Genomic DNA, 16479 nt, shown 5'->3' with positions numbered 1-16479 from the left:
GCTCTTAGAGGTTTATTATTTCCTATTTTCTCTCCCTGTCTCTTCCCCTCCCTGTATGTGCAGTGGTTTGCCAGTATGTGGGAGGGCCTTTTGGTGGTTGAAGTTATGCACATGCTCTCTTAGAGCAATTTTCCCTTACTGGGCTAGCGTCCCCGTGCCAAGCCCCGTGGGAAGGTCATATTATTCGTCAAACTGTCATTTTGCCCCTTACTGTGTATGCCTGGACATGCCCCCAGAGGAAGGCCAAACTCCGTCATCTTAAATTCTTATTGGGAAGTTGTTGCCCATGAGCTCAAGATGTCTCCTGTTAGATTTTCCCCTCCCTGTCACCAGCCCTGACATTCTTTGTGGCCCTGTCCTGCCCTGTTCATATCTGCCTATCTACCTACTCTAAAACTAGTATCTTAAATAAAAACCCTTCTGTAACTCCACATCCCCTTCCAGCTACCCATTTCTCTGCTCTTTTCAAGTTGTCTGCATTAGCTATTCTGACAATTCCTCATCCCCAACTCCCCAGTTTCCATCCCTTCATTTGTATAACTGTCCCCAAATGCAACTAAGGCAGCGGACCTCTTTTCAAAGCATTTGCTATTGTTGAGCCCTCTGATTTCCTGGCTCCTGTGACACTATTCTCTGGTTCCTGCATTTCTCCTGTATCTGTTGCTTTTGGCCATTTCACTACCCCCAACTTCTAAATGTCAACACTTAGTTGGGCTTCTCTATGTGCTCCCCTGGGGTAAACTCAGCTGGTTTAATGACTTAAAATACCATTTTCCTACTAATGACTCCCAAACTTGAACCTAGACCTCTTTCTTGGGCTGCAGACATATCCCATCACCAACTTGACATCTTCATCCAAATATCTTATAAACACCTCAAAGTTAACTTTTCAAATAGAACTCTTTCATTTTCCCCACTTTCCCAAACCTGTTCCTCCCATTACATTTATTAAGTCAAATCAGAACCAAGAAGTTACAGTTAAGGGCACTTGCAGCTGCTAGGCTGGCTGTCAGACATCTATAGATTTGACCAGTAGGGAGACAATGAGTCCAAATAGATTGAGACAGTTTATTATTTACACAGACAGCAAAACCAGCATCAGCATGGAGTCAGCTCCCTGTATCCCTGGTCCTTAGGGACGTCCCTGGATGACACTGAACCAAGGGGACAAGATGACAGATGACAAGTAGAAATAGCTCTGTTGTTGAGGAGCCAACTCTAAGCTATAGCTAAACATTTTTATAGTTGGTATCTGTACCTGAATGAGAGTGAGGTCACTGGAAACCAGTTGGATAAGAAATTGCCTCATGGCAGCCTTTTGCAAGACAGTGAGGTATTTTGCAAGATAAATGGCCCTTTGACAGTTCCTTTACGATGGCCTATCTTGCCATGGAGGATCCAGAGAGGATCACGACGTTTTTCTACCAAGACCTGTGTCAGACTGTGGTTGAGTTTTGCCTACGTGGACTATGTGGAGTGAGCAAGGTAGCCACGGCACCGTGCCAGATGTGTTACCCTACGGTAGTATCTGATTCTACCCTTTTCTTTAGTCTTACATCCAACCCACCAGAAAATTCTGATGATTCTACCTCTAAAATCTGCTGTGTCTTTTCAAAGCCATTGTAAACCCAAGGCACACTATATTCCACTGGGAATACTATACATCCACTCTTGCCTTCTTACAATCCATTCTCTACACAGCAACTAAAGCAATCTTCTGAAAATGTGTATATGATGACTGTACATCCTTGCTTTAAAAAATGTCAGTAGCTTTCTATTACATATCAAATAAAACTCATTCTTGGCCTACAAGGTCTTGCATCATCTAGCCCTTAACTATCACTCCAGTATCATCTCATACCACTCTTCTCCCTCACTCGTGATGCTTCATTCCCAGTGGTCTTTTTATTCACAGAACATAACAAACTCTTTCCCACCTCAGGTACTCTGTACTTGCTGTACCCTTTGCTGATAACATGCTTTACATCAGGCTTTTTTACTTGACTGGTTCCTGCTTAACAATTAGGTTTTAGCCAAGTTAACAATTAAAACTTAATTAAGTTTTAGCCAAGGTATCTCCTCAGAGAGGATTCTCCTGACCTATGAGTAGTCAATTGGCCCCCAGTTACTCTCTCTCCTATAATCTTGTATATTTTCTGTGACCTGTGATTTTCTTACATATATGTTTACTTATTATTGTCTCTCTCTCTCACCAGAATGGTAAGCAAAGAGCAGAGACCTTATATGTCTTTGTACTTCTATGTCCCTAACACCCACCAGACACAGTTCCAATATTAATACTATTCCAATATTTGCTGAATAAATTATTTCTAGTATTTTATAAACACAAAACGTTAACTTTTTTTAACAATTAAAACACATTTTCAAGTTTAGTTCCATCTTGCTTTCTTAATTTACTTCTTTTTGTCTTCACATCAGATTTAATAAAATAATTACAAGTCAGGAATCAGAATACCTGCATGTTTATGGAGTAAAACCAATAATAGTCAAATAACTTACTACCTTTAAGTGTAAAAATGTGTTTATTCACAACCATTTGTAAATTACCATTTGTTACCATTCCTTCAAAAAATTCTTTATGAACAAAAAGCCAAGAAAAATTACAATAGTAGCTTATGCCAAACCAAAAATATACATCTGATGTATACAAACTTTAAAAAGCATTAACACAGGCAATGTGAATATAGATTACCTTAAAAATATTTCCAAGACACAGCTACAACTTAAATTAAGACAGATATAAATAATGGCATTACCTAATGTATTATATTTACATATTTAAAGTATCATATTAATTTCTATGACATAAAAAAGGAGATAAAACTACAGATGTCATTGCTTAGCAGTTCAAATATTGAAAGGGCCACATGATTTTTTTTTAAGTACAGCAAGAACTTCAGGTTACTATTTATATCTGGACCTTCCTATATTTATAAGAACATGCACTGTCATTGTTGCAAGAGGAAAAAAATTTAAAAACATTAAGGAAAAACCAAAAAACAGTTTGCTTACTAAAATCATACCAAATCCTCAGCAAAATCAAGGAAAGCAATTATGGAGTGTTTTCTATTCCTGGCCTTTTAAATTGACACATACATTTTAGAGAAAAGAACAGTTGATTGTCTATAACAAAATGCAGTTATAGATATTGATATGCTTAGTTCTATCCCATTAAAGCACCTTGTACTACAAGGTAAACGAAAGCTTAATAAAATCAATGGAGCCTTTCATACCAGAAAGGATTTTATTTGAAATACCCGTATTACCTTTTTAGATCTTCCTTTCTTAAATTATGCAGAGAATATGTTCTGTGTAAAATCTAAGATCATTCATTGGAAATATAGAATTTTTAAAAAATAATGGCACCTAAAAACTTAATACTATATAATTAAAGTCAATATAGTGGCATGACGTGGAAAAAACTAAATATATATATATATATATCTTCTTAAGTATTATTTTTTATTATTACCAACTTGAAATGTCCAAACTCTGAAGGGTTATTTTTATATTATCTTTTGTTCAGATTGAATCAACATCATCATACTAGGACATGTAAATAAGGACATGTAATGCTGATACTTCTGCATTTCTTAGAGTCATCTACTCAAATCAACTGTACTGACTATTAGATAATAAAATCCAAAGAAGTCATAGAAATAATGCTGGAAAAGGGAACACTATTCTAAATCTGAATCTGACGATGCCTCCTCATGCTTCCTTCACATCTGCTGAGAAATAACAAAAAAGTCTTAATGTTTTCATAGTTAGACAATGAATAGGCTTCATAAATCATTCAAAGTAAAATTAATTAAAAAAACGGAAAGTGGAAATCTACCATAGTAAACAGAAATGCTATGAAGAAAAGACTTAAAGTAAATTTAATTGGTAACATGACAGGACCATTAAATTGGTCTTGAAAAGCAGAAGGCAGATGATGAAATTGCACTTAATTCTGTATCAGTTCAGATCCTATCATCCCTACTCCTTTCTAATAAAATAAGCATTTACAACATGGTTTCTTACACATCTCCCTTACAAAAAGGCTCAGCACAATCACTTATACATTCTAGTTGGTTTTTAACATTTGGTCATAACTGATAAACAAGGTCACACAATTTACCCTATCGAGTCTGTTGATCTGTGTCAGAATGCCTTATGCCAGAATCAGACAGTTCTAATACAGGATTTACAAATCCAGAATACTCGGAATTTCCATTATCATCCATTTCGGCACTAACAAAATCATTCTCCCACTCCAGCCCATTGGAATCATCAGAGGCTGAGGTAGGATTACTTCCAGTCTTCTTGTTGCTATACTTAAGTGCTGCCCGTAGAATGTCTTCCTCTGTTTTGGAACGTTCTCTCACTGGAAGCATTCTATTCATTCCTATGATTTGAACAGAGTTTTTAGAAATCTCAGAACAGATAATAAAGCTATATTTAAAAATTTCCAAGTTTAGCAATATAGTTTTTATTTAACTATCAGACTTGATGTGTGAATTAAAGACCCAGTCCCATGGAGGTCTTCTTAAGGGAAATTGTTGGGGTCTAACCCTGAAGTATGCCTCAGATAAAAATAAATATTAACAGTCACCAAAGGGCAGTTTTGATGCATCATTTATTATCTGATAGGATGAAATTCCTGAAGAGTCATAAATAAAACAGAATGGATGGAGGACTTCAATTGCTACTAGTCTTATATGGCCAAGTTAGTATGTCTGCCAAAATCCTTTCCTACCCACATAATTTCATTTCCCAGAGAATGACAGTCATTCTAATGATAACATGTACTTTTCCAGCATTTACTAGGTTCCAGTTAATGTTATATACATGTCACAGATATTAACTGATTTAATCCCCAACAACTCTATGGAGTACAGTACTATCATTATTCTCATTCTGTAGTTCAGCTAACCGGGACAGAAAGGCTAAGTGATTTGGGTAATGTCACACAGCTAAAAAGTGGTGAAGCAAGAAATTTAATCCATTCAGTCTGGCTCCAAAGTCTGTGGTCTTATGCTCTTCCGACTCTACCAAACAGAGGAGAGACGTTTCTGTGGGAAACTGTTCTAGATCTAATTTGAAACAAAATGAAATTGGTAAAGTGAAAGTGTCAATAATCTTGAAAGAAAAAAAGAATGGCATTTTACTGGCAGAAGGAAGGGAGAGAGGACAGAAAAGAAGTTTGAATCTGTAAGTACAGAATCAACATTGGTAATTGAATTAAAATCTAGGATTCGCAAAGAGATTGTAATATTCCTAGACACATTTAATGATTTTCTTTTTTGACCTTAAAGATCAGATCCCACCATAAAAGAACATTTAAATCTGTATCACCGTTGTCTGTCACTCCTGAAAAATCACCAGGACTCAACCCAGTAACACAAGTTATTTCTATAGATATGATAAAAATATGAGCTAGATACTAATATAATTTTGTAGATTTGTATCTGGTGAATTTGTTTCTGTGGATTTATTTCTTTTTTTATTTTATTTTATTTTTTTTGAGACGGAGTCTTTGCTCTGTCACCCAGGCTGGAGTGCAGTGGCCGGATCTCAGCTCACTGCAAGCTCCGCTTCCCAGGTCTATGCCATTCTCCTGCCTCAGCCTCCTGAGTAGCTGGGACTACAGGCGCCCACCACCTCGCCCGGCTAGTTTTTTGTATTTTTTTAGTAGAGACGGGGTTTCACCATGTTAGTCAGGCTGGTCTCGATCTCCTGACCTTGTGATCCGCCCGTCTCGGCCTCTCAAAGTGCTGGGATTACAGGCTTGAGCCACCGCGCCCGGTCGGATTTATTTCTAAGAGAAGTTATATTTAACTTCCGGCTTTAGAATGTCCACAAGGGGGTAGTAATCATTCATACGGAGTAATGTCATGGGCTTGGATTACAAAACCTTAAAGAAATTAACATTTATTTTCTAAATCTAAAGGAACATTAAAAATTAAGGAATTTTCTAAACATTTTTATCAACAGTGATAATCACCAATAACAGTCTAAAAAGTGTTTATATGATTTTTCAAGGGCTTGAATTTATTTCCATTAAAATAAAGACCAAGGTAGATTTATATAAATCAACACAGATTACATTAAATTTTTCAGGTAAAATTGTGAATTATAAAATACCTTCTTCATCTTCCCACTCTAGATCTAAGGATGTGCTGTCGTCATTTCCACTAGTTGATTTAGTTTTGGTCATTAAATCACAACTGCTTTCTGTATTTGGTGTCAAAACTGTAGCATCTGATGAGAGTCCTAGAGTATACACGAAACACAACTGAATACTCTCACCTACTCTTCTACCACAACAGCCATTTTATTTTGTAACAATTATCTCTCTCTAAATATTATTATTATTACTTTTAGCTTCATAAGAAATAATTCTGGAAATCATTTTATTGGTAAGTTTCTGTTAGGAACAGTATAAAGAAACTTTTCTCTCTTTTTTTTTTCTGCCATCTAAGCATAGCAAACATGCAAATTTAAGTGATTATAAACTTTTCAAATATGGTGAACTCTAGATAATATTTTTAACAGTCAATTACAAAGGGGCACAAAAAAACGATGAACAAGAAAGATAAAACAAAAAGCAACCTATATTTTCAAAAAGACCCACTACTATACTATGCTTCCACTATTGGGACGCATATGAGTTTTTGCTTTTGAAACTTGAGGAAATATTTTAATCTTATAAGTCAATTTGTAATAAGTAAAAAACAAGTACACTTTTCTATTACTTCCTCCCATCTTTCCTTTCTTTTTTTTTGGAAAGGGAAGGGTTAAGATCACGGTAGAAATGGAAAAAGGAGTGCTTGACTCCCTATATGGATCTACAGAAACAGTCTGAGATTTTTCTTTGCTCCAACTTCTTTTTAAAAAGAAAAGATGAGGTTGTATAATTAATGACTACCTAGGAAACTGAACTATCTGGGAATTACAAATTTAAGAACAGAAAGTTATTCTACAGAAACACAGCCAGAATCTCTACTTATCTGTTTACTGTGGCATAAAAAAAAGTACAGAAAATACTTTAAAAAACTTACTACTACTTCGAAAAACTTCATACTGTGACTTTATATTTCTCAAACAAGATTCAAAGTCATCTTCTGGTCCTGAACTGTAATAAAAGTGAAATAATTTTTTAATATATTCATGGTAGGTGCAATATAACAAATATTTAAGCTAATGATGGCATTTTGGCTTGAAGACCTATGTCATACAAATTCATAACTGCTACACAATTAGAATAACCTAATGAAAAGAGTTCTTAATTTTCTTAATACTAGCATGAAACTGAAAATAAGATTTTGGTTAATCCTGAAATCCAATCTCCAAAACTTAGCCATAAGTCCAACTTTACAATAATGAAGCATGAACAAAATTCTTTGAACGAGTAGTGATACTTGTGGAAATGTGACGCTGAAATCTCTCTTCCAAAAAATGACCACACATAAACTTTATTGTAAGAAAGAGAGGGACTAAAGAAAACACAAACAACTAAGGTATAAATAACTCACCCAAAGACATTCAGCTATGGTATTACATCTATATGGGAAATGAGACCACTCTTAAAAATGCAATAAAGTCAGTTTAAATGAATAATAATCATGTTTCAACTTAAATGCTCTCAGTATTCTTCCAAGGCAATGTCTTTTAGATGGAATAATTTTTAGGGAACACATAAACATGAATACGTATATACACATCTCGAGGTGAACAATGCTCTACGTAGCAATAAAATGTTCTACCACAAAGGGAAGGAGGCATATGTTTCATTATTTACCTTTGATATTCTCCATTGTTGGAAGGATGATATTGCTGCACAATTCTCTGCCTTTCTTGCTTTGGAAACATAATGTAATAAAAAAAATCACTCTGTTGTAAAATTATGTATTTTAAAACCACTCATGCAATACCAAAAAGTATTTTTTTCTAGTTTCTAAAAAAAAAAAAAGTTATTCTGTTGACCTATTTTTCCTTAAATCCACCACTATTCAATTCTATATCCCCTTATTTATGGGAATAATTTTTCTGAATTTATCCATGTATAATCCAGAAGTGGCCAGAATATTCATAGTGTTATTTAAAAAAAACCTTTTTTTTAACAGATATGTATTGATATTCTTAACATTCTTAGTATACCCAAGAACTTTCAACCTACTGGAAAAATGAGGAGCAGGAAAGGAACAGATAAAACAATACATGAAGTTCTATTCTGGGTGAAATAAGTAGCAATAAAACAACAGATTTATAAGATCTGGCTGAGTTGACTCAGAAATAATAAAAGCAATTGACTAAGATTTAGAAGAAATGTCAGAGTTGTCGCTCTGATAGCTATTAGCTATGTATCCCTGGCATGGCCTTTACCTACTGTTCCTTCATCTATAAAATACAGATAGCTATATTACTGCTCTAGCAAGCTCAGGGTTACCATGAAAATCAAATGATTGGTGGGTGTCTGTGTATGTCTGTGTGTCAGTATGTACTGTATAGACTATAATGTGTTCCTATATCAAATATTTAAACCAGGGTAGGAAAAACTCAGAGAACCCTGGAAATCACCCATATGGATGCTGTATATGGAATGCTTTGTCTTTAAAAGGGAAGCAGTAGATCACCTATTACAGTAAAAAGAGTGTCTATATGATAACCAGAAAAATACTTTTCTTAGTAGAAGGTAAAAGTTAAAAACTTGTTCATTATTTAGAACTGACTTAAAAAGCAAAGATATTCCTTCATATAATCTGCTAAAACAGCAGAGAGAGAGGAAAAAAAAAAACGAAGGGAAGGAGAGGGGAAGGACACAGTTCACACAGAAATCATGTAACAATAGGATACACATGATATTTCAGTTTCTCTAAGTTTTACAATGTGCCATGATCTTTATACTACTTCAATTAACACTACAGAGGTGAATCCAAACAGGCAAAATATGGAGGAAGATATTAAGGATATCGGCTAAGGACTGTTGTGCTTGAACTTTGGCTCTGGCCCTTATTAACTGTAGGACCTCAAGCAAGTTACAAAATATATCCTACTCTCAGTTTTCTCATTTGTAAAACAGGGATTAAAAATACTATCTCGTAAGACTGTTGTGAGGATTAAATAAGGTAAAACATTGCTGCTCCTGACAGTTAGGGTTCCATAAATGTTACTTATAGTTGCCAGGCATTATGGTAATGCAGCATGGTAAGATATGGTAAATCTGCTGCCTTCCCTGATAATATACCAAATATTTCTCAAGACCCAAACTCCCAATCTCCCAAGGACACAAGAATAAAGATGAGAAGCAAATAATAACCTTATGGGGCAAAACAGCACAGTTTATCCAGTTCCAGGGAATAAAATAAATTCTAGCAATTTAAGAAACTGTTAAAAAAAAAAAAAAAACCCTCACAAAACAAAATGCTTTGCCAATTATATTTAAAGGCTAGTTTGGCAACACTTTCCCTCTAAGAGTATATTTAATTTTTCCAAAAGAATACTGAGTTTTATAGCACTAAAATTCATCTTTAGGATAAACAGGAATCAGCATTTGCTAATCTAAAGCTAAATAGCACTGAGTATCAAACATGTAATCTGATATTATTTCTAGCTGTTAAAGACTGACTAATTTGCCTTGAAAATTCTTAAGAATATATGAGTAAATACATTCATTTTTAAACAAGAAGTCCTTGAGAATAGGAAAAAAAAAGTCCCAACTAAGATTTGTTAGAGCAAATAAGGAGAAAAGCAACCCTAATATATGCTGGGGTCTTTTCCCCTCACCTCCAAGAGCTTTTGCTGCTTTGCTGCCCTGGCTGCTTCACGCTGTGCAGCGTATAAAGCTTCTTCTTCTAGTCTTAACTTCTCTTCTTGTAAGGCTAACTGTACATGAACAAAACAATAAGGATTAACAAAAATCAGAACCTGTCTAACTGCTCTAAAAATAAAATGCTTCTATTTATAAAACAAAAAATAAATTATTAAAAAATAATTGATCTCTACAAAGCATAACAGAATTGAAATGTTTGCAATTGTTTGTTTAAATTTCTTCTTTTACAAAATAACCCAAAGGATATAAAACACATTACAGGATTCTTTAGAAATTGAGTCATGAAGCAGTAGCATCTACTCTGCATAAAGTATTTCTTTAGAATATGCAGTGATCTTCATTTTAAACAATCATTCCAACACCTATCACCCTCACTACTTTGACAGTTTTGGCCCTCATAAATCCAGTACCTTTAAGATCAATTACATCACTGTTGACCAAAGTGAACTCAGCTTTCACAAAATTCATGTCTTGTCATCTAATTAACATCAATGCACATGTCTCCTTCATTTTATTACTATCAAACTATTAAAAAATTACTTTCAAATGTAAGTTCTTGCCATTCATAAGAGCACACAAACTGCTTTAGTAGTATCTATTGCATGTTAAAGTTAACTTGAAAATCAAATTTCAACACAAATTTTTTTCTTTATTAACAGCTACTGTACAGCTTATGTTAATGCTTTGGAAATCACTAATTGGTCCTAAACATACTTTTCTTTTTGAGACGGTGTTATTCTGTCACCCAGGCTGGAGTACCATGGCACCAACACTGCAGCCTTGACCTCCTGGGCTCAAGCCATTCTCCCACCTCAGCCTCCAGAGTAGCTGGGACCACAGGTGTGCACCACCACCCCAGGTGAATTTTTTTATTTCTTGCAGAGATGAGGCCTTGCCAAGTTGCTCAGGCTGGTTTTTAACTCCTAGACTCATCTTGGCCTCCAAAGTGCTGGGACTACAGGCATGAGCCACCATACCCACTTTAAACAGACAAATATATGTATATGTATGTATGTATGTGTGTGTGTATTAATTTTTTTTCTGAGACAGGGTCTTGCTCTGTCACGCAGGCTGGAGTGTAGTGGCTCCCCTTCGACCTCCCATAGCCTTGAGGATCCTGGGCTCAAGCAATCTTCCCACTTCAGCCTCCTTAGTAGCTGGGATTACAGGTGCATGCTACCATGCCCGGCTAATTTTTGTACTTTTTTTTAGAGATGGATTTTCACCATGCTGCCCAGGCTGGTCTCAAATTCCTGGCCTTAAGTGATCTGTCCACCTCAGTCTCCCAAAGTGCTGGAACTACGGCCACCATGCCCGGTCTTAAACAGAAAATTTTTAAATGTGCAGTGGAATGTGAATAATTCCATTTAGTTTAGTGGGTACAAAACAATAATTATAGGCCATTTCCATAAACACATTAAATAACTTTAACACTTATGATTATCAGTACTTAGTTCTCTGAGAATACACCCACCAAGACAAAAAACCCTTCAAAAAACCACTTATTGTGAAACAGGGTAATTTTTTTAAAATTTGCTTTTTGTTGTTGTTTCCTTTTTGAGACAGGGTCTCACTCTGTTGCCCAGGCTGGAGTGCAATGGCATGATCTTGGCTCACTGCAGCCTTGACCTCTCTGGCTCAAGCAATCCTCCCACCTCAGCCTCCCAAGTAGCTGGGACCACAGGTGTGCACCCCCATACCAAGCTAATATTGTATTTTTTGTAGAGATGGGGCTTCGCCATGTTGCTCAGGCTGGTTTCCACTTCTTGGGCTCAAGCAATGCACCTGCCTCGGCCACTAAACGTGCTGGGATTACAGGTCTGAGCCTGCTCTAAAAGTTGGTTTTAAATGCCAAGGTGCATATTCTTGCCAGAGTTCCTACTTTGTGAATTAAGAAGTTGTTTTTAAAAGAATGTACTATCTCCATTTTTTGGCAGCATATGATTTCTGAAAAATTAAGCCAAACTCAAAAGAAATTATAATAGGTTGGAATGATTTTTTAACTTTTAAATCATATTCATCTGTATATATCTAAATATAGGTTCAATGACTCTACACAACATATTATCTAATGACAACTCTCTCCTTTATGATAACATGTACTTAAGCAATATAAAAGACTATTTACCTCTTTTTGAATTTTCTTATCAAGATCTTTTTGTTTTTCGGCAATGGAATCATAATGCCTTTCTCTTAGGTCAACAATTTCCTCCTCAGTAAGAGGCCTAGAGAAAAAAAGGAGGAGAAAAAGAAAAAACAAAAACTTCTGATGAGTCTGAGTCCAAATAAAACACTCAAAAAGCCAGTGAAATTCTCAAATTTTGCTGTTAAAAATGTTAAAGCAATTTGCTACAACTTCAATTGTTAAGAGTAAAAAGTATACATTCTAACACTTGCTATTATTCTAGTATATAAATTGGTAAGTTGATACAGTATCAGAATAGTTTTTAAAGCATTACAGCCACCTTTTAAGAAATACGGATTTTATTTACCTTCATCTGGCTCTGCTTCAGCCATCTGACCTATGGGTATATACCCTAAACCATATCCCAACATGCTCATCATAAAATATAAACGTCAGTATACTATTACACCCTGATCTCAGCCCTCATACCATTCTGGAACTCTTCTTAATCCTCCTAAATCACTCTGGCTTCCCCAGGCCCTTCATCCTTCCCTTTTCTTTCAGTCTGTCTGTCCCAATCATCTTCTGGCCTTGCTTTACTTACAATCAAGATGGACACCAAGGCAGATCTGAACTACTTTCTTACCAACACACTCACCTTCTTGCACTCCTATCATTATTCCATATTCACTCAGTTTACTCACATTCTGACCCTGGGTCATTTCCATGATCAGCCCTTTCTGTTTCAGGCTGCTAGAGAAAACTAACATCAATTTGGCACTCGGCCCTCAGCAGTAGTCCTTTTACATACATGTGGCAACTCCTTTACATATCCTATACTACCAAATTAAAAATCTTCACATACTCAAGTTCCTTATTCATACATTTTTCTCTTAAAAGGCAATTTCACTCCACTTTAAGAAATGAGGAGTATCAACCATGAATCACCCCAACTTTGTGACAACCCCCACTTACTTACATATATCCTTCCTATTCTCACCATCCTCTAAAGAAGAATGTTCTTAACTTGTTCAGAATCACCTACTACATTTACATTCTTGATTCATTCACCATTGAGCCCATCTCTCCTGACCCACTCCAGAGAATTATCTGGGACCTTGTTCTATCAATTAGTACCTCTCTTTCACCTTTAACCTATTCCTTTTGTCTGTTTGCACCTCTCTTCCATGGGAAGGAAGGAAAGGAGGAAATAGTGGGGGGGAGAGAGGGAGGAACTAAGAAAAAAACCTCCATTTGACCTGTATCTATCTCAAGCTACTGCTCCCTCTTTCTTTCAGCCAAGTCCTGAAATTAAATGTATATCAATAGTCAGCACATCTAGCACTTACTATGTGCCTGGCTCTCTTCTAAATGTTTCACATATATTAACAAATTGTAATCTTCACAACAACCCTCCAAGGTAGCTATAAGGATTACACATATGTGGGAAGTGAGAGGAAGACAGATGAAGAGTATGGCTAAGTAAGTCATATAGTATGTGGCAAAGCTAGAATCTGAACCCCAGGTAGTGTAGCTCTTGTTCTTAACTACAACTACTGTTCTTCTCTTGCCTTCATGTCCTTACCTCCCATTCACTTGTCAACTCGCTGCAGTCTACCTCTGCTCCCATCACCCCAATAACTCTAGCAAAGGTAATCAATGGATTCTATGTTGCCAAATACAATAGACAATTTTAAGTCCTTATCTTACCACCTCAGTTTCATGGGACAGTGTTAACCATTCCCATCTGTCTGTCTCCCCTCCCTTGGCTTCCCAAGCTCTCCTGATTCTTCTTTTTGCCTACTACTTCTTGGTCTTCTTCAGAATCCTCTTCTAGTGTCCGCCTAGTCAATCCTCAGATCACTGCTCTCTCACCATGCTCCACCTCTCCCCAGACCCCCACCTCAGTTAGGTGATCTTGGTAACTATCATGGTTAACTAGCCATTTATAGGTATTATCTCTTACTTCCATCCCTCCAGCTCTAACTTCTGCTAGCCCTAGTTATATATTAGGGCTTTAAAATTTTTTCTTTGAAATATAACTGAAATAAAATGAAATACAGATTTTAAGTGTTCAGTTCATAAAGTTTTAATACTTGTATACACTCATGTAACTTCCACTGGAAGCAAGATATGTGACATTTCCATCACTTCACATACTTTTCTTGTGCCCCTTTACAATCAGTTCTCTCACTTTGCTTATGCAATTTCTTCTGTCTGGAATGTCCTCCTGCTCTGCCTGGATACTTAGCACTAACCAACCCTTCAACAATCAATACCAGGTGTTATCCCCTTAAAAATGTCTTCTTGGATTTATCTCTCCAGACAAGAAGCTGTTTTGGACCAACAGCCTCTTCTCTACAGTTCCCTAGAATGTTCTATAATCACTATTTAATTTCTTTCCCTACCTCATATTGAAATTAGTCATCTCGAGAATCTATCTCCCAGACCAGGATGTTCTTTCTTCTAATGGAGAGACTATGTCTGATTTTTAAAATCCCAGTGTCTAGCACGGTGCTTGGCACATGATAGTTGCTTAATAAATGTTTGCTAAACTAAAAAAAGTAAGGATTATATGTTCATAATGTAACACTGTATATGAAAATATTCTCTTGAAATTAAGAACGCTCTTTTGACTTAAAGATACTTAAGTAATACACGCAATTTTAATAACATATTTAAAAGCTGCTTAAATAATTATAGTACAAGGTTTTAGTTACTATTAAAAGATGTGAAAAAATTTAGAAGAACAAGTTTTAGAATACATAAAGAAGGAAAGGGGTAATAAAGTTAAAAAAATTAAAAGAAATGTTCTTATCAATACTAATGGTTTTAAGAAAACTAAAAAACATATAACAGGTACAACAGGAAAGCATCTAGGCACTTACATTAAATTCTTTAATATTCAAAACAGTCCTTTTGAGATATATTTGTCTCAATCTTATAGAAAGAAAAAACTAAAAGTTCTGAAATGTAAACTGTTTAACGTCTCAAAGCAAGCAAATGATAAAGCATGACTTCTTAAGAGAGTTTTCTTACAGTTCACATAGAAGTTTTTTTTTTTTTTTTTTTTTTTTTTTTTTTTTTTTTTTTTTTTAACAAAGCCTTACCTATGACTGCTTCCTGGGCTCTCCCCCTGTACAAAAATTAATTAAACAATTAAAACAAATTAGCTAAATTCTATTTAAAGTAATCAATACAATTTTTATTCAGTCTAAATACTTTCAACTTACCCATTTTTATCAGAGTGAATACATTTCACTATTAAATATATTTCACTATTAAAAATACTTGAAACAAAAAGTTTTAAAAGTTTGCTACTTCTCTATAGCAAAATTTAGTTTACTATCTAGCTTAATTACGTAAAATCATTTGCTAGACATTTCTTAATTTTTTTAACAAATATTTGTTATATACTAAATGAACTGGGGTCAGGATGGTATTAGACAACATATTCTCTATGTTCTCATTTATATTAACAGTTGATCCTCATTTTTTTGCAGTTTCTGTATTTGCAAATTTGCCTACTTGGAAAATTTACTTGTAACCACAAAATCAATACTCTTTGAGCTTTCTTGGTTAAGGACAGGCATGGAGCAGTAAAAATTTTGAGCTGCTCAGCAATGCACATTCCCAGATGAAGTAGAACAGGGCAACAGACACTCTGCTTTCTTGTTTCAGCTCTCATGCTATAACAAGTATCTTTTTTACAGTCTATTTAGTGCCACATTGTTTGCATTTTTGTGCTTTTCGACTGGTAATTTCTGTTTAAAATGGCCTCCAAGTGTAGAATACTAAGTATTCCAGTGTTCGTAAAGGCCAAGAAAGCTATGATGTGCGTTATGGGGAAAATACGTGTGTTAGGTAAGCTTCATACAAGCATGAGTTTGTGCTACTGGCTGTGAGTTCAAAGTTAATGAATCAATAATATATGTTTAATACGGTATCTTACACAGAAACATACATCGAATGAGGCTATATACTGATTGGTTGATGAACATATTGTGATCAGAGGCTTGTAGGAACCTAACCGTGTATTTCCCCTGCAGTAATGCTTCAGCATTCACTAATTTAGCATTTACAGCAACTTTATCAAACATAACTACAATAATGAGAATCAACTTTTTGTTTTCTTTCACAAGGTTATGAAATTATCTGTAGCTTTTTCCTCCAAAGCAAAGCATAACTATTTTCAGGATTTTTTCAGGTTTATGCCTACTTCTTACACATTTAAACTATTCATATCTGAAAGTTAAAATATAATAGCAGGAATAAAAATCCAAACGGTCCACATTAGTTTAGAAAGTAGCACTACAAAACAGGATGACATTCAACTAAACCAAACACAAAATATGAAGTAAATGAGAGAGGAGAAGAGGGGTTAGCAAAAACAAAAGTAAACAAAAAAATCCTCAGCCAACCAAACAAAAAGCATCTTGGGAAAATACACGGAATTACCAGTTCTCTTGAAAAGTGTTATGATGCTGGGATGAATTCTAATGGAGGCTGAAAGAAC

General features: G+C 35.3%; 1 protein-coding gene across 2 annotated transcripts in view; it reads right to left on the bottom strand.

Annotated features, from left to right (window-relative positions):
• Positions 1 to 2524: 2524 nt before the first annotated feature.
• AP1AR (adaptor related protein complex 1 associated regulatory protein) overlaps positions 2525 to 16479 on the bottom strand; it is a 39977-nt gene continuing 26022 nt past the window's right edge. Inside the window, exons 4-10 of one of the 2 annotated variants that reach the window (XM_007999553.3) lie at positions 15074 to 15099; positions 11967 to 12063; positions 9793 to 9891; positions 7808 to 7866; positions 7068 to 7141; positions 6151 to 6279; positions 2525 to 4411 (exon numbers count right to left, since the gene is read on the bottom strand). In XM_007999553.3, the coding sequence (XP_007997744.2) occupies positions 4146 to 4411; positions 6151 to 6279; positions 7068 to 7141; positions 7808 to 7866; positions 9793 to 9891; positions 11967 to 12063; positions 15074 to 15099 (750 nt within the window). In that variant the 3' untranslated portion in view covers positions 2525 to 4145. The remainder of the gene's footprint in view (positions 4412 to 6150; positions 6280 to 7067; positions 7142 to 7807; positions 7867 to 9792; positions 9892 to 11966; positions 12064 to 15073; positions 15100 to 16479) is intronic. The other variant, XM_007999554.3, reaches the window with a different exon arrangement.

Source organism: Chlorocebus sabaeus, chromosome 7 (genome assembly GCF_047675955.1).
Source record: "Chlorocebus sabaeus isolate Y175 chromosome 7, mChlSab1.0.hap1, whole genome shotgun sequence".
In the NCBI taxonomy this organism is placed as follows: domain Eukaryota; kingdom Metazoa; phylum Chordata; class Mammalia; order Primates; family Cercopithecidae; genus Chlorocebus; species Chlorocebus sabaeus.
The sequence above is the reverse complement of the archived record's forward strand: the minus strand, read 5'-3'. Positions and strand labels throughout refer to the sequence as shown.